The 26,125-nt window shown below is 41.7% G+C and overlaps 1 protein-coding gene across 1 annotated transcript in view; it reads right to left on the bottom strand.

The window, feature by feature from the left end:
* Window positions 1–26,125, bottom strand: part of LOC149525859 (uncharacterized) — a 101,518-nt gene that overhangs the window by 38,610 nt on the left and 36,783 nt on the right. The window contains 3 exon segments of the mRNA XM_089777894.1: window positions 516–1,595; window positions 1,638–2,143; window positions 2,145–2,799. Of these exon segments, the coding sequence (XP_089634020.1) occupies window positions 516–1,595; window positions 1,638–2,143; window positions 2,145–2,799 (2,241 nt within the window).

Here is a 26,125-nt window from a genome sequence, read left to right as displayed (position 1 = left end):
CCCTTCCTTTTCATATCCTCCTCCACAGTCTTCCTCCAGGTGCCCAACGGCATCCCTCTTTTACGCTTTCCAGGTGGAGTCCATCTGAGTGCCATATGAGGGAGTCTTGTTTCGCTCATCCGAAGGACATGCCCCAGCCATCTCCAGCGTCTCTGCTTGATCTCGTCCACAACATTGTTGATGCCAGTGCATTGGCTTATCTCCTTGTTGGTAACATGCTGTTCCCAGTGGACTCTGAGGATATGACGAAGTCACCGTCCTTCAAAACCTCTGAGTCTGCTCTCAATCTTCTTGTTAGTCCTGCAAGTCTCTATGACATACAGCAGGACTGAGCGCACATTCGACCTATAGATCTTCAGTTTAGTCCTGGTCTGCAACAGTGATGACTTCCAAATGTTGTTAAGCTTTTGGAAGGCTTGCGCTGCCAGGGCAATTCTAGCGGAGATCTCTTTGTCGATGTTGCTGTCCGCCGAGATGTAACTGCCGAGATACCTGAAGTCATTTACTTCCTCTACCTCCTATGACGATGGTTTTATCAGTGTTAGTTGTCCTCAGTTTCATCACTTTGGACTTGCTAGGGTGAATTCTGAGCCCAACGCTTCTGGCTGTCCGGTCAACAATGTCGGTCTTTTCTTGGATGTCCTGCTGATCATGCGCGAGAAACGCCAGGTCATCTGCGAAGTCGCAGTCCTCAAGCCGAGCAGTCGGTCCCCATAGCACTCCCTTTGATCTGCCCTCAGTGGCTCTGCGCATCACCCAGTCGATGACCACAAGGAAGATAACAGGTGAGATTACACAGCCCTGTCTGACCCCTGTCTTCACGTGAAACCAGTCACTCTGCTGTCCTTCATGTCACACACAGCATTGATTCTCAGTGTACAGGTCCTTCAGTATGTTAATGATCTTCTCAGGGAACCCGTATGCTTGTAGAATCCTCCAGAGTGAGGGGTGGGGGATGCTATCAAACACCTTCTCAAAATCGATGAAGTTAATGTAGAGTGAAGAGTTCCACTCTATTGACTGCTCCACTATGGTGCGTAGGACGAAGATCTGGTCCGTGCACGACCTTCCACTTCTGAAGTCAGCCTGTTCTTCCCTGAGGATTTTCTCAATGCCCTTTCACATTCTCTGTAGCAGGACTCTACAGAAAATCTTTCCTGGCACAGACAGCAGATTAATGCCTCTCCAATTCCCGCAGATGGACAGTTCGCTTTTTTTGGGTAACTTCACAATGATGCCCCTCTTCCAGGCCTCCGGTACCCTCTCTTCTTCCCAGACCCTGTTGAAGAGACCCTTCAGAGCTTTTGCGCTTACCTTGGGGTCTGCCTTAAGCATTTCAGCAGTGATCTGGTCTTCCCCGGGCGCTCTGTTGCCCTTCGTCTGTTTGATAGCATCTGCTATCTCCAGCTCACTGATGTCCCCACATTCCATGTCTACTTGGAGGTTCATACTTCTAATGTCAGCCTCTTCCTCTAGGTCTGGTCTGTTGAGAGTCTCCCTGAAGTGTTCCGTCCACCTGCTGAGCTGTTCTTTTGCTGTCACCAGCATTTTCCCATTCTTGTCTCTTACTACAGTAGACTTGTTGGTAAAGTCTCCTAGAAGAGTCTAGGAGATCTTGTACACTGTCCTAGTATCACCTCTGTCTACTGCTGACTGGGCCTCCGTGGCAATATTGTTCACATACGTTCTCTTATCTCTTCGTACACTTCTCTTCACAGCAACATTTAAGTCCCTGTAGACCTGTACAGCTGTTATTTTATTTTCATCACTGCCTGCAAGTGTGTGCTGTTTAACCGCCTTTCTGTTCTCAATGAGCTGCCATGTAGCATCTGAAATCCACTCCCTTTTCTGTTTCTTCTTGTACCCCAGTACAATCTTGCTGGTTTCCAGGTATACCTTCTCGATCTCCTCACAGAGGATATTAATATCATCTGCTATCGGGTCTTCGAGCAGGCTGAATCTGTTGAACAGCTCTAGAGTGAACTGGATCTTCACTGTTGGATGTTTTAGTCTACTGGAGTCAAAGAGCTGGCCACCAGTCTTTCTGTCTGTCCTTTTCAGCCGTTTCAGCTTGAGCTGCAGCTTGCAAAGAAGAAGATGATGATCGCTGTTTGCATCGGCTCCTCTCAGTGCTCGGCCATCTCTCATGGTTGATAGCAATGTGATCAATTTGGTTACAAGTCCTTCTATCTGGAGATATCCAGATCAACTTATGTATTGTCGTATGTTGAAAGACAGTGCCTCCTATCACCAGACCATTCTCCAGGCACAAATCTACAAAACGCTGTCCATTATCATTTCTTTCGCCGACACCCTCTGGGCCCATGCAGGATTCGTAACCTTCATTATCCGACGCAACTTTTGCATTCAGATCCCCCATTATGATCAAAACGTCATGGCAAGGTGTTTTGTCTATCTGCTCTTGCAGGTTGCTATAGAATAAGTCCTTCTCCTCCTCTGTAGCTTGTTCGGTGAGTGCATAGCATTGAATAATGGTGGTTTTGGCGTAGCTGGAAAAGAATCTTGCTCTGATGATACGAGAGTTGACTGGTTCCCATCCCAGAAGGCTCTTCTTAGCCTGAATATCCAGGATGATGCCAACCCCTTCTTGATGCTGTCCATCTGACCTTCCAGAGTAACAGACAGTCTCCCCTGAACCAAGTGTTAGCATCCCCGAGTCAGTCCATCTCATTTCACTAATGCCCAAAATATTGATCTTGTACCTGGACATTTCTCTCACCACCTGTGCTGTTTTCCCGGTCTCGTACATGGTTCTTACGTTCCATGCTGCCACTCTCACTTGTTACTTGGGTCTCGCTAGGGACTGTATCGGAGCAGAAACTTCCTTTCGGCTTTCATCTCTGCTCATCATGCTAAGCGTTGCTGCCTCGATCCTCAGCTGATCACCCCTTTGATGGCTTTTTAAAGTTTTCGTTGACGTTTCTGTAGCAAGAGTTTTTTACGTAGTGGGTTATTAGCCCAACATACAACCCTCCTCCTTTCACATCCTGGACTTGGGACCAGGCAACAGCGGAGTTAAGTATAATCAATACAAGACATTATTAGTAAATGCAGAAGAACATCTTATAATGGCAAGAGTATATGAAAAGATGAACACTAAAACCACCTCTGACTTCAGAACATTACACTACTCTTTAAAGTTTTACTTAAGAACATAAGAGTGTCTTTACTGAGTCAAGCCAGTAGACCATCAACCCCAGAGTCCAGTCTTATGACAGTGACCAGTGCCAGATGTTTCCATGGGAATGAACAAAATAAGGTAATTATCAAATGATCCATTCCCCATCATCAAGCCCCAGCTTCTGACAGTCAGGTATTAAGAGACACCCGGAATATCGGATTGCATCCCTAACCATCTTGGCTAATAGCCAGTGATGAACCTGTCCTCTTGGAATTGACCTGATTCTTTTTTCAACCCACCCAATTCTTTTGGCTGTCACAGCATCCTCTGGCAATGAGCTCCATAGGTTGATTATGTATTATGTGACGAAATATTTGCTTACATTTGTTTTAAACCTGCTGCCTATTAATTTTCTTGCATGTTCCCTGATTCATGTGTTATGTGAAGGGGTAAATAATAGTTTCTTATTCATTTTCTCTGCACCATTCATGATTTTATACATCTCTATCATATCCCCTTTGGTCATCTCTTTTCTTAGTTGACCAGCCCCAGTTGTTTTAATTTCTCATCCTATGAAAACAATTCCATGTCCCTAAAAATTTCCATTGCCCTCTTCTGCATCTTTTCCAACTCTAATATACCTGTTTTGAGATGAGATTACCAGATCAGCATTCAAAGTGTGGGCATCCCATGGATTTATCTAGCAGCATTATAATATTTTCAATTTTATTATCCATCCCTTTCCTAATGGCTCCCAACATTATTAGCTTTTTTGACTGTGCTGCACATTGAGTGGCTCTTTTCAGGGAACTATCCACAATAACTCCAAGATTTTTTTCTTGAATGGTAAATACATAATTTAGAACCTATAATTTTGTATGTGTAGTAGAGTTCCCTTTTCCAATGTGAATTTATCAACATTGAATGTCATTTGCCGTTTATTGGCCAGTAAGCTCCCCTGCTGCACACAGAGGCACTGGGCATACAAAAAAATGGGGCATGAAAAATGCAAACTGACATATAGCTAAAGGAATCAAAGAAGTGCCACGTGCTGTCTCCAGGGTGGTTTCTTTGAGACTTTTCTTTCTCCTCCCCATATCTGCATGCTTTGTTACCAGTGCTCTCAGCCCAGGCTTCCGTTTTCAGAAGGAGCATATCACACACAGTGCTCTAAGCTTTTGTGTGCATCTTTAGTGAAGATATTTTATCTGCACATAGAACAAAGGACTATGAACTGCATCATCTTGTTCAAAGTCTATGGTTTAGCTAGTAAAACCCCAAGCCCTCCTGGCTTCCAAGCTTTTGCTCCAACCAAAGAACCTCAGGTTAATAGTTAACTTCGGTAAAGATTCCTTATATAGGATCTGTCATTTGCAACCAGATTATTCTCCCAGTTAAACTAGTGAAAGTGAGAAGGATCTCTATTGAAATCATTGGTGTTATGGTGGTAAATTGCAAGCTTAAAGAAAAGACATTTGAATTCCTAGTCTCTGTGGGAATGTAAATCTCACTAGAGCATCCAGGGGGCCAGGGATAGAACCAATTCCCCATGAATGTGTTTCTGTCTCACATGCAAATGGACAAGGAGGAGCAGCTCAAAAACCACAAGACAACTAGAGGAGGAGTTTTGGAACTAGGCCTGTGTTCAAATATTAATTAAGCAAATTACAGCTAGTAATCACAGCAGAAAGGATATCTCTGAGATCAGTAGAGATACACACAGGGGCGATGTCTACACTCCTCCGCGTCCAGGAAATGCATCTGCTTTTCCGCTGTTTTTTTTGCTGAAAAGCAGATGCACTCTTTCGGAAGCCCTTTCTTCCTCCATCCACAAGGAAGAAGGGCTCTTCTGAAAGAGGAGGTTTTTCTGAAATTTGGCCCAGTGTAGATGTGGAGCACAATTTGCATACCTTTTCCCGATAGATCGGTGTAGTCTAGACATAGCCAGGGCTGGATTTAGAAGCAGGCAGCCCAGGTTGAATCAGCTGTTCACTGAACATAAAGCTAATTACCTCTGTTTGGTAGAGCTCCTTGGGAAATACTTCAAGTGTTGAGTAGTTAACAAAGAAGCTGTGGACCATTACTGCAGTAAAACAAAACTAACTGATTGACATTATGGTAGGTAGGTACTTGATAATGTATTGATAATGTACTGATGCAGTTTTGCAAAGCAAAGTATTATGATATAATAAAGGACTTCACTCCCAACAATAGTCATTGTGAAAAGATGTCATTTACAGTAAGCTTCAGAGGGGTAGCCGAGTTAGTCTGTAACAGGAAAAACTTAAAACACAACAAACAGTCTGGTAGTACTGTAAGCCAGAAGACTCGAGGTGTGCATGTCCCACCTTTTATTAAGCCTAAACTGACTCCCCGATCGTCAACCCTATACACCCAGGCTGTGTCTAGACTACATGGCTCCATCGACGGAGCCATGTAGATGAGGGTTGTAGGCAAAGGCAAATGAAGCCGCGATTTAAATAATCGCCCCGGGTATGTCTACACTACCCCGCTAGTTCGAACTCGCGGGGTAATGTATGCATACCGAACGTGCAAATGAAGCCCGGGATTTGAATTTCCCGGGCTTCATTTGCATAAGCCGGCCGGCGCCATTTTTAAATGCCGGCTTGTTCGAACCCCGTGCCGCGCGGCTACACGCGGCACGGGGTTCGAACAAGCCGGCATTTAAAAATGGTGCCGGCCGGCTTATGCAAATGAAGCCCGGGAAATTCAAATCCTGGGCTTCATTTGCACGTTCGGTATGCATACATTACCCCGCTAGTTCGAACTAGCAGGGTAGTATAGACATACCCCCCTTCATTTAAATCTACATGGCTGCCGCGCTGAGCAGACAAACACCTGATCGGCTGTTTGTCCGCTCAGCGCGCTAGTCTGGATGCTCCCCTGCCGACATCAAAGCCCTTTGTCGGCAGCCCCGTTATTCCTCGTGGGATGAGGTTTACCGGAGCTGCCGACAAAGGGCTTTGATGTCGACAGGGGAGCGTCTAGACTAGCGCGCTGAGCGGACAAACAGCCGATCAGCTGTTTGTCAGCTCAGCGCGGCAGCCATGTAAATTTAAATGAAGCTGCGATTATTTTAATCGCGGCTTCATTTCCCTTTTTCGAATACACAAATCTACATGCCTCTGTCGACGGAGGCATGTAGTTTAGAGGTACCCCCAGTGTTCCCCCGAACCATGGCCCGCTTGAGTCCGAATGGGCCAAGTCTCAAACCCACCACCAGTCTTCCCCATGGTCCAGCAATTATTCAATCTCTGCCACTATTTTCAATGGATACCAGCCTCCTCAGCATCGAGGTTCAATTGCTGGTGGCATGGTAAGGGGACCCGGGCCCACCCTCTCTCCCAGGTCCCAGCCCAGGGTCTTAAGGCAGGGACACTTGCTTCCCATGCCTAGCTGATGGGGGCATTCTCTTAAACTCGTCAGCCTGCGGGCTTCATGACCCCGCCCTGGGCCACTTCCTACCCGCCAACCGGGACTGTCATACCTGCGCCAGGTGCTGTTCTCCATCCGGCTGTGCCTCCGGCTCTCTCTATATATGTAGTTGTGGGTGAGGACAAAGTCGCAGAGCTCTGTAACCAGGTGTGCAATGCTATCATTGGGGATGGTGTTCCTGATAGCCTGTGGTCTGTTGGTCTACAGGGCTTCTATGTCCATGGTGGCCAGGATGGTATTTTCAGGAAGATTACTGATGTTTTGTAGTTTCTCACGGAAGCTCATGATACTCTAAATACTAACAAAACATGTAGATGGTAAGATTTGTTGATGATGAGGATGGATGTATCCAAGTCAAGGAACAAGATACCCAATAGATCTATTTATGAATGTTTTGAATGAGAATAAAATAAAGCTTCAGGAATGGGCAGTGGATAAAAGGAGGGCTGGCTGGAGGAGGCAAGCCCCCAGCCCCACCCCCAGTCCTGCTCCTTCTGCCTAGGCCATGCCCTCCATCACAGGGAGGTGGGGCAGTACTATGCCTGAGCCATCCCAGTCCTGGCACATGGGGAGAGTGGGAGGCACGAGGCCTGAGCCTCCCCAGCCCTAGAGCATGAAAGTGTGAAGGGCGGGCAGCCCCAGCCTCCCTGGCCCTGGAGCACAGGGAGGGCAGGCACTTGGGGGGCAGCAACACTCCCCCAATACAGTTTTCAGACACACACATTTTTTCTACCATTGCAATATATTTGTTTAAAGAACTTAATCATAGCCGGGCGGGTGATGACATTTTTGGGTATAAAAAGTACAAAAATAATAAAGCACTGTAACACTTAAAACAAAAATTGAGTTTTCTTTAAATTTCAGTTGTGTTGACATACCTCCCACCCCCAACTTCTCTTGAGTACCCCTGAGGGTACTTGTACTACTGGTTGAGAAACACTGGCCTACAGTAGGCATTCTGGGGGTAGAGTATGGGTGGGGCGAGGCTGCAAGTTTAGAAAGGCTATGCCTTCCCTACCTAGCATACCAGCTGCCCATGGCTTCAGGCAAGCAGACAAGGCTACAAAAATAGTGTGAACATGAAGGGAAGAAACAGTGGCACCCAGGCAAAGATCCTTTTGCTGAATCCAAGAGCTATGTGCCTTGTGGCTACCATTCCTGCAACCTTGCTGTGTCAGATACAGGGTCATTTTTCTCTAGATTGAGTATCTCTCTTTGGAGTAGTGCAAGGGAGATACATCCTGTTTTCAGCATCAACGATCAGGTGGAAAATCTTTATAATCAAATCTGACCTTAAAGCTATTAAGTGACATTCACTGGGACACTCACAATGACAGCATAAAGCCAGTGAGGTACCAAGTGACTGAGGTATCTGACATCCTGATAAATTGGCACAGGCAAGTAAAGCTGAGGCCAGAATCCAACACAGGGCTAAAAGCATGCCAAACCAGATCTCTGACTTCAAATTTCTCAAGGAGTTATTTTGCTTACTCTCTAACATTGCTCAAGTGTTCACTGAAGAAAACTTTGGACAAATTTGAAGCACCACAACCAAAATCTGTTGTGGTTTGTACGACCTTAATAAGCTGTCAATGGACAGGAAATCACCCATGAACAGTTATACAGACCCTGACTGGATCCTGGGAAATGTTCAGACATCAATGATAAAAACTTCTATATCAAATTAGACAACATCCATCACATTTTGCAATACAGGAAGCACTCTCCACTCCAACTTCTTCAATTCATTTATGGTCCAGAGCTGAAGAACACTTTTCCTAATGTGAGGATGGTCTTGGGGATTCTGCTTGTGTTGCTGGGCACCGTTATGAGTGGTCAGAGCAGCTTTTTGAAACTCAGTCTCATTAAGCATATCTTTGATTGACTACAGCCAATGAGTCATTGACATTGCTTGCTATTTTATCATTAGAAAATGCTATTGGCCATCTTTTCTCTCTCTGATGCTGTGCTTCAGCTCACAAGGGCAAAGGAAAGAAGAGCAACCTTTTGAACTAAGGACTACAGTTAACATTTAAAGGCTGTCACCTATTGTAACACTGTTTAATACTAGACTAACCAAAGTTGGTGCATAGTTCAATTTCTTGTAGTTAATATATTTCAGTAATTTTTTTAATTAAAAGATTTCTATGATGTTAAAGGAGTTTAATTTTTATTTGCTTATGTATGACATGAATAAATACAGATAAATACTAGATCCTAGTGAGCAGATTTATCATAAGACAGGGATGAATCATGCATGCAAATCGTGCATCAAAGTCATGACATGGGCTACAAATGCAATAAAAGATAAAGTATTTAAAAGTTTAGCAAATGAGGGGGAGCACTGAAGATGCTCCTTGCCAAGGGCATTATTTGGTCTATGGCTGGCCTGGAAACTACTTAGCTACTACAGAACATACTCTGTAATTTTTCTGAAAGACACTTGAAAAAAATCTACTGTAATTATAATGACCTTTTTTCCTCCATTATTTCATAGTCCTGGCTCAGGTACTTTTATGTTCCAGACTTCAACTAAACCTGTTCAGTTGTGATTTTCCTTTCAAAATATTTTTTTCACTGCGACAAGTCTGTTCTTTTTACATTTACTTTACAAGGCAAATTTGGCGTGTTGTTCACTTGCATACCTTGACATGGACTTATTGAAGGCAGGTGCACACTTTACTATTTATGTGCATAGGGACCCCCTTTTAGCCTATAAAAGAATACTGGGAGTGTTCCCATGTGGAATACTGTGGGATTTTATTCATAAAACTAAAAATATGAGCCATTCTTTTGCCTGTATGCTTACAAGTGAGTGTGACTGGGAAGGAACAGTATATCGGCACTAGACAGGTATCATATTAAATATGCCAACATTAGAGTTTCCTATTTGTGTGCATGTGATAGTAAAATGAAGGGGAAGCACTAATGTATTGTTGCTCTTTCATTGCTAGTAAGAATGAAATGAATGAAATGCAAGATAGTGAAGTAGCTTTAGTTAACACTTCTCTGTTGGCATTGCATTAGTTTAGTCTAGCATGAAGTGATCCAGAATACTGCAAAATGAAAACATTTAACTTGCTACTTTGAGAATTACTTTTCATCGTATTAATGATACATCATAACTAGTAAGGAAATAATGTACTACATTAATAATTCACAATAATCATGTTTTGTTGATACTTTTCAAAATTTAAATATTCAAAAATGTTCCAGTTAATACCCAGACTTAACTTTGCCTTCTTTTGCTTATGCCTTTGATATATAGTCTCTCTTTATATAATCTTCTGCCAAACATTGCTATATATACACACAGGCTGTGTCTAGACTGGCTAGTTTTTCCGCAAAATCATCTGCTTCTGCGGAAAAACTTGCCAGCTGTCTACACTAGCCGCTTGAATTTCCGCAAGAACACTGACGATCACATGTAAGATCGTCAGTGTTCTTGCTGAAATACTGTGCTGCTCCCGTTCGGGCAAAAGCCCTCTTGCGCAAATCATTTGCGCAAGAGGGCCAGTGTAGACAGCACAGTACTGTTTTGCGCAAAAAAGCCCCGATGGCTAAAATGGCGATTGGGGCTTTTTTGCGCAAAAGCGCATCTAGATTGGCACGGACGCTTTTCCGCAAAAAGTGCTTTTGTGGAAAAGCATCCGTGCCAATCTAGATGCTCTTTTCCGAAAATGCTTTTAAAGAAAACTTTTCCGTTAAAAGCATTTCCGGAAAATCATGCCAGTGTAAACGTAGCCACAGGTTAAACCTCAAAAATCCAAGACTCTGGTCTGGCAACATCTGTGGTCCAGTAGGACCACAGATATTGCTGCATCAAAGAGCCACGGCTAGCCATGTTGAGGGGCTGGGCTGGCAGTGGGGAATGTAGCCCCCGACCCCCTTCAGAGGCTGTAGGGCCGGCCCAGCAGGGAGTGCAGCCCCAGCCAGGGCTAGAGACAATGGGGCCTAGTTCCTCCAGTACAATGGGGAGCACAGCCCCTCTCCTGGGGCTAGCAGGACTAGGAGCAGCAGGGGAACAGAGCTGACAGCTGAGAGGGGAGCTTTGACCTCCCCTGGTCCAGCAAACTTCGTGGTTTGGGACCGCTCATGTCCTGAGGGTGCTGGACCAGGGAGATCCAACCTGTACATATGTTACATGCAAAAAACTTTGCTAAAAGAACATTATTTAGATTGTAAAGTCATGCACTCAGAAGTGAGATAATGCCAGGATTTAGATGGCCCATACAAATTGCCATAATGGGTCTGACAAAAGGTCCATGTAGTCTAGTATCCTGTATTCTGACAGTGGACAATGCCAGGTGCCCCACAGGGAATGAACAGAACACGGAATCATCCAGTGATCTATTCTCTATTACTCATTCTCAGCTTCTGACAGAGGCTAAGGATACCATCCCTGTGCATCCTAGCTAATAGCAATTGATGGTCCTTAATGCAACAATAATTCTGCACCCGTTGGGTTGAGGCATTGTGAACTAGAGTCAACTTTTCAAAAGCACGTACGTCCCATTTTCAAAACTGCCTTAGGCACTTGAAAGCCTAAGTTCCACTGATTTTCATTGAGGGTATATCTGCACTGCAATCAGGTGGCCTCATTGCAGCTTGTGTAGAAATACCTGAGCTAATGTTAAACTAGCTCAGTAGGGATAGATAGCATTGAAGGTCTGGCAAATGGACCTTAGAGCTAGCTAGCCACCCAGGAAATTACCTAAGGTTCCAGGAAGGCTTGGAGGGCTCCATGCTGAAGTTCATGCTGGCATGTATTGACTGTTGTTGGTACCTCAGATAGCTAGATTAAAGTAGCTCAGATATGTCTATGTGGACTGCAGTCACACACTCAGCTGCAGCGTGAACTTTCCCTTAAGCTCCTAAACACCTATGTCACTTCTGAAAATGGAACTCATGCACTTTTGAAAATTTTAACCACAGTCTTTCATTGCATAATCACATACTATTATTTCCACAATATCAAATTTCAGCCTCTCTCAGGAAAAGGCATCCCCAGCTACCATATTGGATTACAGTAGCTTGTGAGTAGGCATTAACTACTCTTGTGTTAGTTACTTCAGCCTAAGGTTATTATAAATTATTATTTCAATCTATTTCGCAGCAGCACATTAATAAACTGTCTTCTTATACATTGCCTGATATTTATTATGTACTTATTTAAGATTCTTTTCCTCTTTCTGAATAACAAAAGGAAGAATTCTGGCCTTTAAAAAGACATCATGGCCTGTTGTAACCAGCAACATAAACTCCTCTACAAATGGAGCCGATTGTAGAGCGAGAGGGCACAACAGCGCCTCTTCTGACTTTTACTGGCTTCAGAAGCATCTCAAGCATTTTAAATCAATAGTCTGTGCAAGTGCTTTGCTTCTAAGCTAGCTTCCAACTCTGCTTCTATGTTAGTCTCTGGCTCTTTTGGATCCTTCTGTTTCTTTCTGAATTGCCTCTTCCTCTTGTGCAGACTGTACTCTAGGAGAGAAAAATTCCCCTACTTGAGAACTAGATTATGCAATCCTTACTCGCACTGGGGAGCACTTATAGGAGTAGTCCCACTGAAGTCAATGGGATTACTCACATTGCAAATATACATCAGTAGCCCTAAGGAACACAAGGTTCTATCTGCTTTTCACTCCAGTCAGGCGCCACCTACTGCTTAAACCACTTATTGCACCATGTCTTCCCATTAAATTATATCGAAAACAATGACATGTCAGCATCTTTTTTCCTCACTTCAAAAGGATTTAAGGGCACCACTTCATCACCCATGTGCTTAAATCTCTCTGCCTCAGACACACCTCATGTTAACATTTTAAAATACCCGTTCTGGTAACCATATAATAAAGTGAAAATACAGATGGATGGATGTTTAAACAATAAAAACAAAGGGTTTATATAAAAGCTGGTCTAGTATGACTTTAATTCTTCCATTGGATGAAATGACACTCTTAGAAAATAATTAAGACAAAGCATCCATCTTTTCTAGGTTAGTAGACATAGTAAACCATGGCAGACTTTAATCATTACTTCATCAGTCCACAATTGCTCAGCAGTTTCCTACTTCCCAAATCTTCATGGATGCTAATTTCTCTCATTTATTTGGGGTCCCAATTCTTTGCAAATAGTTGAACTGGGCCTTCTGGGCACTATACTGTTACCAGGTCAATGATACACCAGTAGTTTCAATGCTAGAGGGTGCTAGGAAGTGGAATCCTGTCTGTCAGATATAAAACTATAAAGACTGGAATAACCAGAAGCACAGTTTTGACAGTGTCTCCCAGTCTGACAGAATCAAGATAGAAAATTACAGTATTGTGTACATACATAATTCATGAACTAGAAAAAGTTGCATCTTTGATCTCCCATCCTTGACACAATATGCAGAAAACATGTAATAGTCAAGGCTTCCTTGTTGACACATATGCTACTTAGTGTTGTTAAAAAGCCAGCTGCCTTGTCCTACTTCCTCTCAAATATTCCACTCAATGTATCTGCTCTGTGTGTGTCCTATCATATCTTCCTCAGCGACAATATATTTATGCTACTTTTTATTCCTGTTATTACTGCAGAGGTCACACAGCTAAGAGGAAGTGAGGTGTATTCTATCCTCTCTTCTGCATCATCAACAGAATGATGCAGACAGGAATCAGTAGGAGACTAAAGCAATCTAATCTGCTTAATTACTTTTGTATATCCCAATAGACACCTGTGTCTTTTGGTATCTAAATACCTTTGAAAATCTGCTATGACTCTTTCCTTCAAAAATCATGGGATTTATGTTTTCTGTTCTGTTTTCTGTGAGGTTTCTAGATAACCATGAGTGGCAAATAAGGGTGTTCACTAAGAAATGTGTATGTTGTTATAGGTCTCCAACTATGTATTTGTGGTAAACCCTCAAATACCATAGAGGTGGTGTTGATATTAGAACATTAAGGAAACAGAGAACTTCAAATCCGCAGCTGGTGAGGGCTTAATTGACTCTACCTTGTAGGACATCTTAGAAAGTGGGAAACACAATAAGAGCCTCAAAAATATTGATATGCAACTACAACAGAGTTGTACATACAATACACAAAGTGGAAAGGCAAGAAAGAGGCCTGCACTGAATGTGTGAAGTTAAAGTTAAACCGGTGTAAACAAGACAATTAGATCCCAGACATACAACTTTATGAAGAATGACAAGGAAAGTCAATGGAGAGAGGGCATGTAGCACCTCACAGGACTAGAGCAGTGGCTCATATTGATAAGAAAAGACATTAAGCCCAATTCTGCAATGTGATGAGCTGAGTGTCCTTGTCCCCCATTGAATTAGGCCCTTTATGAAAAATTTCCCTTTGAAGAAGAGAAGGGTTTCTAAAAGACACTGAGCTTGAAGACTTGTAGTGTTTGGACTCTACATGGGATGAAGGGAGCATGTGGGACATTTTGGTTACATATCCATTTCCAGATGGTGATACAGTGTTAAAGAGAATTTTACCAAAAAGCCTTGGTTGGCATGGTGAAAGGATGCTGTGGTCAGGCATGATACTAAACATGGCTTGTACCAGGCACAGTGGAAAGTGCTTGCAGAGCAACCCACAAAATAGGGGCTGAAGGACACACATAAACTGGGGGAGATAGTGTACAGAACTCCACATTTTACACACAATATGGCAAATAGCAGTTGTTATGTGAATGGCTGCAATCCATTCTCTGGGGACAGGAAATAGGGTAAAATCTACTAAATCCAGTGTTAATGAATCAGTACGATTTGTTTGTTAAGTCCAACAAGGAATTCTTCCTTTTATCTCTAAGGGAAACAGCATACATAATAAATATTTTTGCTTCATATTTTTCTCCCAGCCATTCTTGCTAAAACAAATCATGTACCATTAAAATCTTTTGTCCATTACCACAGGAATAGACAACAAGCTTTACTCTATGAAGTGGTTTCCTATCTCTTGTTGTTCTGATTCTTTAGCAAATCATTGTATAGAAGTTAAACTATGTTTTTATTATTGATGCCACTAGAACTTCAGAAATTTTGCTACGTCTAAAATAGGCGTGGTAGTATTTATAAATCAAGGACAAGTTATGCAGTTTTCAGAAGGTGGTTTATATTGCATATTTGAAAATTGGAGGTGTTTCAGGAATGCATCATAAAACCACCTTCCATAAACTGTCTCTCAGGAAACAGTAATGATAACCGGGGCAGTCAGAGCTCCCTTTAAACAAGTTACTTTGTACCCTTGATTTATTCAATTTCTGGATTCTTTTTCAACCTGGTTGAAAATCTTCCCAGTGTTTTGAAGTCTTATCAGCAGAGTTTTCAGAAGCATTCAGTTTACTTTTAAATGTTATCACCCCAATAATTTGAGTGCTACATACTTTTAAATTGCAATAACTTGGTTTTGCTATAACTTAGGGTAGTTACTAGGCAAACAGCATTAGAAATATTCTATTTTGTGCCTTTCATTTTGAAGACAGGATTTTGCTTACATATGTTAATTAACAAGTTAAACTATAATATATTTTCTCGGATACTACCCTCTTTACTGGATAGCAAACTGCACTGTTAAACTGTGAAAATCCCTGTGTTATATGTCTAGTGCTGTATAAAAAGCAGAATGCTATACAGCACATAAACTACACAGATTAACTAAACTGCCTGACCTAAAACTGGTGAATTTCTAACTGCCACATAAAGTGTAGTGCCCTATGTAATTTAGTAAAATTAAACTGAAATTCTAGTGAATTTAATCTCTCTCCTGGAAAGATATTATTTGCTCAGAAGAATATGTACAAATCTTCATGGCTGGCAGCGTGGGTGTCAGAGGCCATAAGAGGGTGAACAAATTGGACATGCAGAAAGAAAATATATAAAAACCTGTAAAATTACTATGTTTCTTCACTGTAGGCAAGTGCTAAATTTGACCTGAGACATAATGAGATGTTAGTCAGAAGATGAAGTACAAATTTTCATACACCTTCTTTCCTTTAAAGATTACACCCTAGAGATTAAACATTAAAGTGGGGCTTTTGCCCTGAAAAGGTACAATAGTCAAAAAACAAAAAGTTAAACATGAAAGGCATCTGACTTATATTTCTCTGTTCATTTTACTATTACTGAAGATATTTGTGTTAACAAGGTTTTTCTCTTTCACTGCATAAATTCTCCATCTGCTTCATCTTCATCAGGAAAAATCAAATTCTGTCAATCAAAATACCTTGGAGGTCCAGAGAACTGAAATAGGACCTGCTGTAGTCCAAAAGTAGAGGGGCAGAATGTTTAATAGTTTACATAAAACCCAGCTCTCCCAACTTTTTCTTAGGTGTTAGAGTTAAATGGTTGTTAAGGTAATAAACCAAGCAGAATAGACTTTAAAAGACTCAACAACCAAATAAGTAAATATCCCTACTCCTCTCAATGGTCCAGGTATCACTGTTTTGTACTTCTGATATCATAATCATAATCAGTTGTTTTTGTTTTGTTTTGTTTTGTTTTGTTTTGTTTTGTTTTTTAACAAAAAAAGCAAGGTGCCGGTACTCCAGGGGAAAAGTTGTTGAGCTCTGACTGGAGGTACTGGTACTACGTCTGGAGGTGCCGGTACTGCGTACCAGGCAGTACCATCACAAAAAAAGCACTGATTACAATAACTATTGAGTCATCCATGAAAACAGGTTAGATTAGTTTTGCAATAGAAAAAAAATCAGAAAAATAGAAAAAAGGGAAAATATTCCTTTATATGCTATAAAGGAGAAAAATGGCAGAAACGTTTTATTTTAAACTTTTGTAGGTAATTGTATAGGCTACAGTTTGTGACTGCTGTTTATATATAGATGCAGCTCCAAATTAATATATTATGAATGCAATATTAAAGATACCATAGTGATAGTTGCTTTAGAAAGATTAGCAAAGAGAGAGGAACAGAGAGAGCTGCAGACGAGCTTGGAAGAGAACACTATGTATGAAATCCTGTCCACACTGGAGTCAATGGCCAAACTTTCATAAACTAATGGATTTCATCCTTGGATTTCGTTCCAGAATTCACCTTTCCCCTATATTGTGTATGACATGGTGGCAGGACACCCAGGAGGAAATGAAAGCTGAGGCAAAGGGAAAGCTTTGAGGACACTGAGGAGATTTGGGAGTCATCAGTGTAACATTCTGAAGAGAAAGAGGTCTTGGGTGAATCACTTTATTATGTTGAAACTGAAGCTTAGTTTTCCAGCAATCTCCTGATTTTCTTGCCAGACCTGGTGCCTCACTGCTCAATTGCAAAATGAAAACCACAGTGACATCTGATATTTCATTTCATACAATTAAATTTTACTCCTGTGCTCTCTCACAACCAGTGGCATGGCCAGGACAGGACACTTGGGTGGGCCACAACTTTGGGTGGACGGGCAATAACTGGGCAGGAGGAGCAAGATAGTTGGTTCAGAAGGGATTGGAGCTGCCTCTACCCACCCTTTCCAGCTGGCCTTGCCGGGTGCAATGGACAATCTGGCCAGGATACCCCCTGAGTCCCAGGCACGCACCTGGGGTGCAAGTTTGGGGCATGGAGATTTGCCCTCTCCCAGCATTCCAGCTGGGGAGTAGCGTGAGAGCACGAGTGGATGGAGTGGAGTGCTGAGTGGATGGACAGAGCAGGGTGAACCCTCATGCCCCAACCCCGCTCCTCTGCTGGAGATCTGAGTAGACAGGCAGAGTGGGATGAGCCCTGACCCCTGCTCCCTTGCTGGAGAACTGGGTGCGCAGAGCAGGGTCAAGCCCCTGCAACCTGATTCCACTCCCCTGCAGGCACACAGGGCGGACGAGCAGGGCTGGGCAAGCACTGGGGCTAGAGCAGAGCCAGGCTTTGGGGGCATAGCCCAACGAGGCCCACCCATGGCAACTGCTCTGCTCTCAACTAAGGGAGTCCAGTGGACTATTTTTTATTGATTTATTTTTGTGCCATAGTGAGGCAAAAGTAGTTATACAAACACAGGAGCTGTGAAATCCTTAGCCATTTTTTTGGTAGAAAGTTTCTAACCCAGGCCCTAAACCAACATGACAATTTTGAGGCTTTTTCATGTGGGATTTTAAGGAGGAGGGGCACAGAACTAAATGTTACCTCAGTATAATAGTGGCCCCATGCCATGTAAATAAAGAACTGTGACTCCACTTCTATATGCAGAGTGTCCTGCAGTATGTTTTAAATTGTTAGTCATGTATTTTTGCATGATATAATCAAATGTTGTGAAGGTATTAGAGACGGCAACAGAAAAAGCATATTAAAGGCTAGCCAACACATTCCCCTTCTCATGCAAACCACATACATGTTACATAATTTAAAAAAAAAAACTTCAGAACACCACCACAAAATTAAAAACCAGCTCTTCCCTGGCCCTTGGGAGAGAGCTTCATTCTTCGTCAGCTCTCTTTGGCAGTGGTGATTTCATATCATACTACATTAAGGAGTAATGAATAGACCTGTGAAACCTTAGACACTGACAAAAATATATAGTATCATGAGCTTTCGTAGGTAAAACCCACTTCATCAGATGAGTTGGAGTGGTAATAACAAAAATGAAGATTAGATAGATAGATAGATAGATAGATAGATAGATAGATAGATAGATAGATAGATAGATAGATAGATAGATAGATAGATAGATAGATAGATAACAAAAAGTGCCTGTCAATTGTAGAACCAGTGCTAACAAGGCTAATTAAGTGGGCTGGAAGTGTCCTATTAAGGAGTGTCATACTGGATCAAGAGGTATCCAGTTGTAGGGACGGAGAAATTGATCAGAAAGAAAAATGTGTTATAGATAAAAAAAAAAGTAGCAATGCTACAAGGGATGTTCAGCACTCTTAGGAATATGTTACCATTTTAGGTCATTTTTAAGATCAGTGTAGGTCATCATTAGAATATTAAATCAATTTGTAGTCTGATCAGGAATACAAAAGGACAATTTAAAAGTCATTCAGTAATACAGAAAACCTTATTGCAATACTTGCAGTGTATTTCTATCACAGTCCTTCCTACAGTAGCACATTATGTAAACAGAGTTGTCCTAAACTAGGCCATGCATATTTGTCAGTGGTTGGCAAACCACAGTGTTTGTTTGTTTGCAAATGCCAGTTAGTTTACCATCCCCTTTCTTTGTGTTTCTTATTTAAAATTTGCCTAGGATTCTGATTGGTCAGGGGTATCAGAACTGAAATATTATGAAAAACACTGATTAACATATCCAAAACAGATATTGTGGACATATCAATAAATAGAAAATCATGCAAATGGCAACATATAAATTGCTCAAAATAATCCTATGTAAGTAAAACTTAGACCTTCATATATGCTAATTGTTAGTTCTTTACATAGATTATTTAATTCTTAGTCAATTGTCTACCAGCAGATACATTTCACAAAAAATATGCCCATTTCTGCATTCATTTGCAATACTGTGATTTAAGTATCAGAGGGGTAGCCGTGTTAGTCTGGATCTGCAAAAGCGACAAGGAGTCCTGTGGCACCTTATAGTCTAACAGATGTATTGGAGCATATTGGAGCTCCAATACATCTGTTAGTCTATAAGGTGCCACAGGACTCCTTGTCAGTATGATTTAGTGTAACATACCTTTCCGCGCCTTTATATTTGCCTGTAAACTACACATATCACTATGAACACTGTTATATTTATTTTCAAAGTGCCAATCCTGGATTCTACATATTGATTTCATTTTTTTATAGACACACCAGGAACATACTGTTGGAGCACTTAAAAAACATCAGTTAATTAATGTATTTATAACACCCCTTCAGGGTAGAAAATTATTATTAATCCCATTGTACAGATGGGCACCTTAGGTATGCGGGTAGGAGTTATGTGATTTGCCGATGGTCTCACAGAACTCAGCTCCTGAGTTCTAACCACAAAACCATCTTTCCTCTCTGGATAAGTAGATATACTATCAGAGTCTTTCTGGCCAATCCAAGTCAGAGTGTAATTCCAAGCAATAAACTCTTTCTTCCTGGAATGAAGTAGGCCTTTCAACTGGATGAAGATTCCACCTAAGTAAAAAAGTCTACCTATATGAGAACGGTGGGTGGGATCTTGCACCCTCTGAAGTCAATGGCAGAGCTCGCAATGAATTTAGTGGATTTCACCCAATATTAACCTGTCTCAGGGTACGTCTACACTAGCTCGTTAGTTCGAGCTAGGTAGGGTAATGAGGGCAAGCAGAGTTGCAAATGAAGCCCAGGATTTAAATATTCCAGGCTTCATTTGCATGTTCCCGGGCGCCGCCATTTTTTAAATCCCCCTTAGTCTGAAGTCTGTGCCCGCAGCTACACGCAGCACTGAATAGGTAATTTGAATTAAAGATCCTAATTCGAACTACCATTACCCCTCGTGGAATCCTAATTCAAACTACCATTACTCCTCGTGGAATGAGGAGTAACGGTAGTTCGAATTAGGATCTTTAATTCGAACTACCTACTCCATGCCGTGTGTAACCACGGGCACGGAGTTCGGACTAAAGGGGATTTAAAAATGGTGGTGACCGGGAACATGCAAATGAAGCCCGGGATATTTAAATCCCGGGCTTCATTTGCAACTCTGCTTGCCCTCATTACCCTACCTAGCTCGAACTAATGAGCTAGTGTAGACGTACCCTCAGAAATTGCAGGTAATACACTGCTTGTGTGACTATCATGTCACTTGCTAGTGGCTGGCCCCCAGTGAGGTTTAACAGCCTGCTACTAATGATGGATAATGGAGTTATTACTTTTGAAAAAGTGACCGCGTGGTTGTTGGTTGGGTTTTGTTTGTTTGTTTTGTTTGTTTTTTTGCTAATGAAAGTCCTAGGTTTCACGCTCACTGGAAACCTACATGGAAGCTAATAGGCTTGCAGGAAAATAAAATGATCTTCCTCCAGAGCTTATCATAATATGCCCACCTATCTCTCTAATGACCGGAAAAGCAGGAGGACTGGAGATGGTGGAAGAATTACACCCAGAGGGGTATGAAAACCATAGTATTTATTATGACACTCAACCCAGACAGAAGCAGCCTAGCTTAGTAGCAAGTGGGTCTTTGTCCATGAAAGCTTATGCTCCAATAAATCGGTTAGTCTATAAGGTGCCACAGGACTCCTCATCACTTTTGCAGATTCAGACTAACACGGCTTCCCCCTGATACTTCTCAAAGAGGAGAACCTAGATTTGTCAGCTATTGCCATCAAAGAGGACCTGACACAAACTACAAGACAAACTTTTTCTCTTGGAAGCCAAATTCAGATCTGATCTAAAGATGTGAGGCCATGTCAGACCACCCCCACCTTTCCCCAGCCTGTGGCCAAGCAACTGAGTCATAGCAGTATAATGACAAGAGCTGCTTTCCCCTTTATCTGTCTCTGTTGCCCATGAAAAGGAGAGCTCCCCTTATAAAAAAAAAGTCTCAGAGTGACCAGCACTCCCAGAATACTGATCCTCAATGCCACAGCTTACAAGTGAGATACTGCCAGGGGTCAGGACAACTATATTTTTATAGAGAACAAGGCAGCATTGCTTAAACGAATAAACTCTAAATAACAATACACACTCAGACGCAAAATTGTAGCAGACAAACAAGTCCCTTTTTTTAAATACGGTAAGTTAGACGCGGTTTTGCTGAGGATTGTGTGCAAGTTTCAGCATTCAGATGGAATGTAGACAGTTGAATGCCGTTCCCCAAAAACTTGAATGTTCCAGTTGTGCTGACGCAATCACTTACTACTGCATCACCAGCTAACAGATAAGATATATTTGAATGCCAAGGTTCTTAACCCAATTACAAGTCTAATATTGATCAGCTTTTGAATTCTTTGAGATGTGATTAAATTACATAATAAAGATCCCAAGTGATGCAGAATAAAAAATTCTGTGGCATCAGTTTGATTCCCATACAATCAAACTGTCCTATTAGAAAAAACAAACCCTCTTACTATTTAATACAAATATTTCTTTCCATAGAAAAGAAACTTTTAAGGTTTAGAAAACAAACTACTGTGAACTCTCAAAAATTCCATTCCCCATGACGGGATTGGAATGGACTTTTTAAATTTATTACAAATACCAAAGACAGAAGGGGATGAGCTACACATCTGAGATGGAAGGAAAGAATCTCTTGAGAACAGGCTACAATCAACATGTCATCTAGATAAATTAATATCCTTACTCCCAAACACAGACAATTTCTTTTGGAGGGGGCTATTTTGATTTATAGGGATACTTAAGCATTCAAGGCTTAATTTTACTTTAACCATGCAAGCTTCTTTGGACATTGTTAAATATTTCAGGCTGTCCATCCATGAAAGTTCACATCTTCAGTAAAGATCTGCACTAATGTTTCACTAATGTAAGAATAAACGGAGAAACATGTTTGAACTTTAAACACTGAGCTTCAGGACCCTAACATGAAGGAAAATATAAGCAAGCTTCATACCTAGATAATTCCATTTATCGTTCCTATATCTTTTATTGTTGTTAGTGCCTGATATATCCATCAAAAAGAACTATTATATTTTAAGAGACCTTCCTTCCAGCTCCACCTTATAGCCTATCTTTAATTCCAGGATCTTGCATTAAAATCATAATGATGACTTTGTGACAATGAAGGGTGATGATTTCACTGGGAGATCGAGAACAAAGATTGGGGCCAAAATTTAAGCTTGTGAAAATCATTGTAGCTCCATTAACATTACTGGAGGTATGCTGTTTCCACCAGCTGAAGATCTGTCCCTGCATTCTGATATAGAACTATTTTACTCTTAGGCCCTAAATAAAAGGAAGAGGAATAGAGGTAATTATGGACCAAGAAAATAGCCACAGTTCAAATTGTCTGATCTTTCAATTTTATCCTCACTATGGAAAATCCCACTTTAAAGAGTCACTGCCAAGTAGTTTAAGCCTAATATTTAGGTTTTGTTCCAAAAAAGGGAGAGAGTTCCCAGGGCATAATACTAATAGAAATTGTTGTCATGACTTTTTAAAGAATAAATGAATTCGTGTTGGTGGGGTTTAACCATTCCTCTGCAGTGCTGGAAGGTCAAGCACAACATTATTTAAATACCTGAGCGCCAGAACTTGAAAAGGACCATTTTAGTTACACTGTCCTGCCAGAGTAAAGTACAAAGAAGAAACATACATAGTAAAAAGTTAATTTACTTTTTATTTCTGTCTTCTGAGGTCTTATTAGTAATAAAAGTAAGGATTGTTTAAAATACCATACCAAATATTGTTACATTCCTAATGAGTACTTTTTATGGGGAGCAGGGCGAAGGAAGTTTTGATCTCCTGTAAAATGTACATTCAAATTTCTGAATACACTCTAAACGTACTTAGAAAGATATGGCAGGGAACGTAGCTCCACATGATGAATTAGAAAAGAAATTACAGAAGGATCAGCATAACTGTAAATGTATGTAAATCTTTGTGTTCTGTTTACTTTCTAAGGGTGCATCTACACAGCAGTGTAACTCAAAATAAGATATGCAATTTGTGAAGCTCAAATTGTGTATCTTATTTCGATGCTATTTTGAAATAGCTTATTTCGTCATTTGTCTACACAGCACCAAATTTTGAAATAAAGCGCTATTCTGAAACATCCCTTACTCCTAATAGAATGAGGTTTACAGGGACATTGGAATAGTGAGCCCAAAATAACGGGCTTGCTGTGAAGATGCGGTATAGTTATTTTGGGATACTCCAGTATCCCAAAACAGCATTGCAGTGTAGACATATTCTAAGAAATTACTGACATCTGCTACTGGAAATACCAAATATTTTCTACACATAGTAGATTTGTCTCAGAATTTGAGGTTTGTCATATCCAAGCTAAATTAAAGTAGTAGTTATACCATTATGCGGAAGAGTCAGCAATGTGCCATGTCCTTAACTGGGCATTCTTTTAGTCACCCAGGGTATGTCTACACTGCCACCCTAGTTCGAACTAGGGTGGCTAATGTAGGCATTCGAACTTGCAAATGAAGTCCGGGATTTAAATACAGCCACTCTCCGACTTACGAACAAGTTACAGACCAAGTGGTCTGTAACTCAAACTGTTTGTAACTCAGACCCCATTGAGTTACACGCGACCGCGCTGTTTGTAAGCGAGGGTAACGTTTGTAACTCGGGGACCGCCTTTATGACCGCTCCATGGGAGCTTTGGTCGTAAGTGCGAAAGGTCGTAACTCGACCGTTCGCAACTCAAGGAGCGGCTGTATCCCGGGCTTCATTTGCATGTTCCCGGGCAGGCACCATTTTTAAATGCCCGTAGTTTGAACTACCTGCCCATGGCTACACGCAACACGGACTAGGTAGTTCGAATTAAAGCTCCTAATTCAAACTACCGTTATTCCTCCTGTAAGGACATATTAGTTCGTTTCAATGGCTACATACCTGATGTGCTGATGGAAAGATGTCTAAATAACTTAAATTGCACCAACAGTTCACAAGCATGAAAACAGAGGTCATCTTCTTTGTTAATCTAACTCCAGACCTGCACATGTCTTTGGATTAGTTTTTCATTTCTGATTCACCAAAAGCTAGATTTTGCAAAAGCTAATAAGAATTCACATAACTTGTGGCATTTGAGCCTTATAACTATTTCTTCCTCAATTAGCAGGAATCTTTCCAACATCAAGGGAGTCCAAACAAGTTCCAAAGATTTTATCTTGGAAGGAGTCACATTGGCCCCCACTCAAAATTACACATCCTCCTCTTTGTCTGTTTAGACTAGGGATTGGGAATCTCAGGCGTGGGGGCCAGATGTGGCCCCCAACATGCCTGGATCCGGCCTCTGAGACTCAGAGCTCCCTTCCCCAGAATTGGGGAGCCTGTGCAGGTGCTTCAGCCCCCCCAACTTCTCACTTATGTGTGCCCTCCCAACTGATTTTTCTATGGGTCAGTGGCCCCCAACCCAAAAAAGGCTCCCCACTCCTGCTTTAGACTGTAAGTTCTTTGAGACAGGGAGGGTCTCTTACTATTTGTTTCTATGGCGCTTACTAGAAGAGTCTCACTAGGCATCTCTAAGTGAAATTTATAATACAATGGCTAAATTAATAACCATAAAGTGATGGTTAGTTATTATTATTAAACCATTAACTGTATTCTGACTAGAAAAGAGGGTGAGGCAAGGCTCCACCCTCACCCAGACAATAAGGAATGTGCAGAAAGAGACCAGCATAAATGTTGCCTCCTTCTCCATAGTGGGAGAGATGCCTGCAGATGCAGAAAGAATAATGCTCCTGAGGCAGATAGCGGCCAAACCCATTCTGCCTGTGGACTACATGAGGCCAGCTGAAGGATATAAAGTGAGCTAGGGCTCCTGCCATGACTAAGCGAGAACTCTGAGGAGAGTAGGAACAAAACTTAAGGGGCAGGCTTTGGAGGAACCCTAAAAGCCAGATGTACCTTTTGTTATGACCCCTTTTTGTACAAGGTTTTGTAACAAGCCCTAAAAAGGGCATTATTGGTTCACATCAAGAGTGTCCAAAATGGAAATATTAACTTCCTGAGAATGGACACTCAGGGTGCATCGACACAGCATGGCTTAACTCGAAACAAGCTATGCAAATTGAGCTACGTCAATTGTGTAGCTTATTTCAAAATAGCTTATTTTGAAATCGGAAGCATCTACACGGCACTTATTTGGAAATAGAGCACTCTTCCTCCGGCTTCCCTTACTCCTCGTACAATGAGGATTACAGGAGTAGGAGTAAGAAGTCCTCCAGCTTGACAGTATTTCAACATTATTTTGAAATAACTGCCTGCTGTGTAGACATGAACTAAGTTATTTCAAAATAATGTTCCTGTGTAGACATACCCTAAGGTAGGGATTACTTGCAACTCCATGCTGACAAAGCAGAGGGCGATACAAGGCAGATATAATATAAATTAATCAGACTTCTGTAGGGCGTAAGTTCTTTCAGGAAGGGACAAACTTAAAAAACAGCAAATAATCCTGCAGTACCTTAGGGTATGTCTACACTACCCTCCTAGTTCGAACTAGGAGGGTAATGTAGGCATACCGCACTTGCAAATGAAGCCAGGGATTTGAATTTCCCGGGCTTCATTTGCATAACCTGGGCGCCGCCATTTTTAAATCCCTGCTCGTTCGAACCCCGTGCCGCGCGGGTACACGCGGCACGAACTAGGTAGTTCGGACTAGGCTTCCTAGTCCGAACTACCATTACTCCTCATTACCCCGCTAGTTCGAACTAGCGGGGTAGTGTAGACATACCCTTAGAGACTAACAAAAAATGTAGATGGTATCATGAGCTTTCATGGGCACAACCCACTTCTTCAGATGAATGGACTGTTAGGAAGGCACAGTCTCCTGTGTGTGTTTGTATAGCATCTAGGCCCACGGGGTACAGATTGCAGCTTTAGAACCTTTTGGGATAAAATCATTAATTATAAAAGCCATAGTTATAACTATAAGTATTTCTTCCAGACATTTACCTCTGATCCTTGCAGCTTTGATAATATCTCAGTGAATACCAAGGAG

This window comes from Pelodiscus sinensis, chromosome 1 (genome assembly GCF_052426305.1).
Source record: "Pelodiscus sinensis isolate ZL-2025 chromosome 1, ASM5242630v1, whole genome shotgun sequence".
NCBI classification, from domain to species: domain Eukaryota; kingdom Metazoa; phylum Chordata; order Testudines; family Trionychidae; genus Pelodiscus; species Pelodiscus sinensis.
The sequence above is the reverse complement of the archived record's forward strand: the minus strand, read 5'-3'. Positions and strand labels throughout refer to the sequence as shown.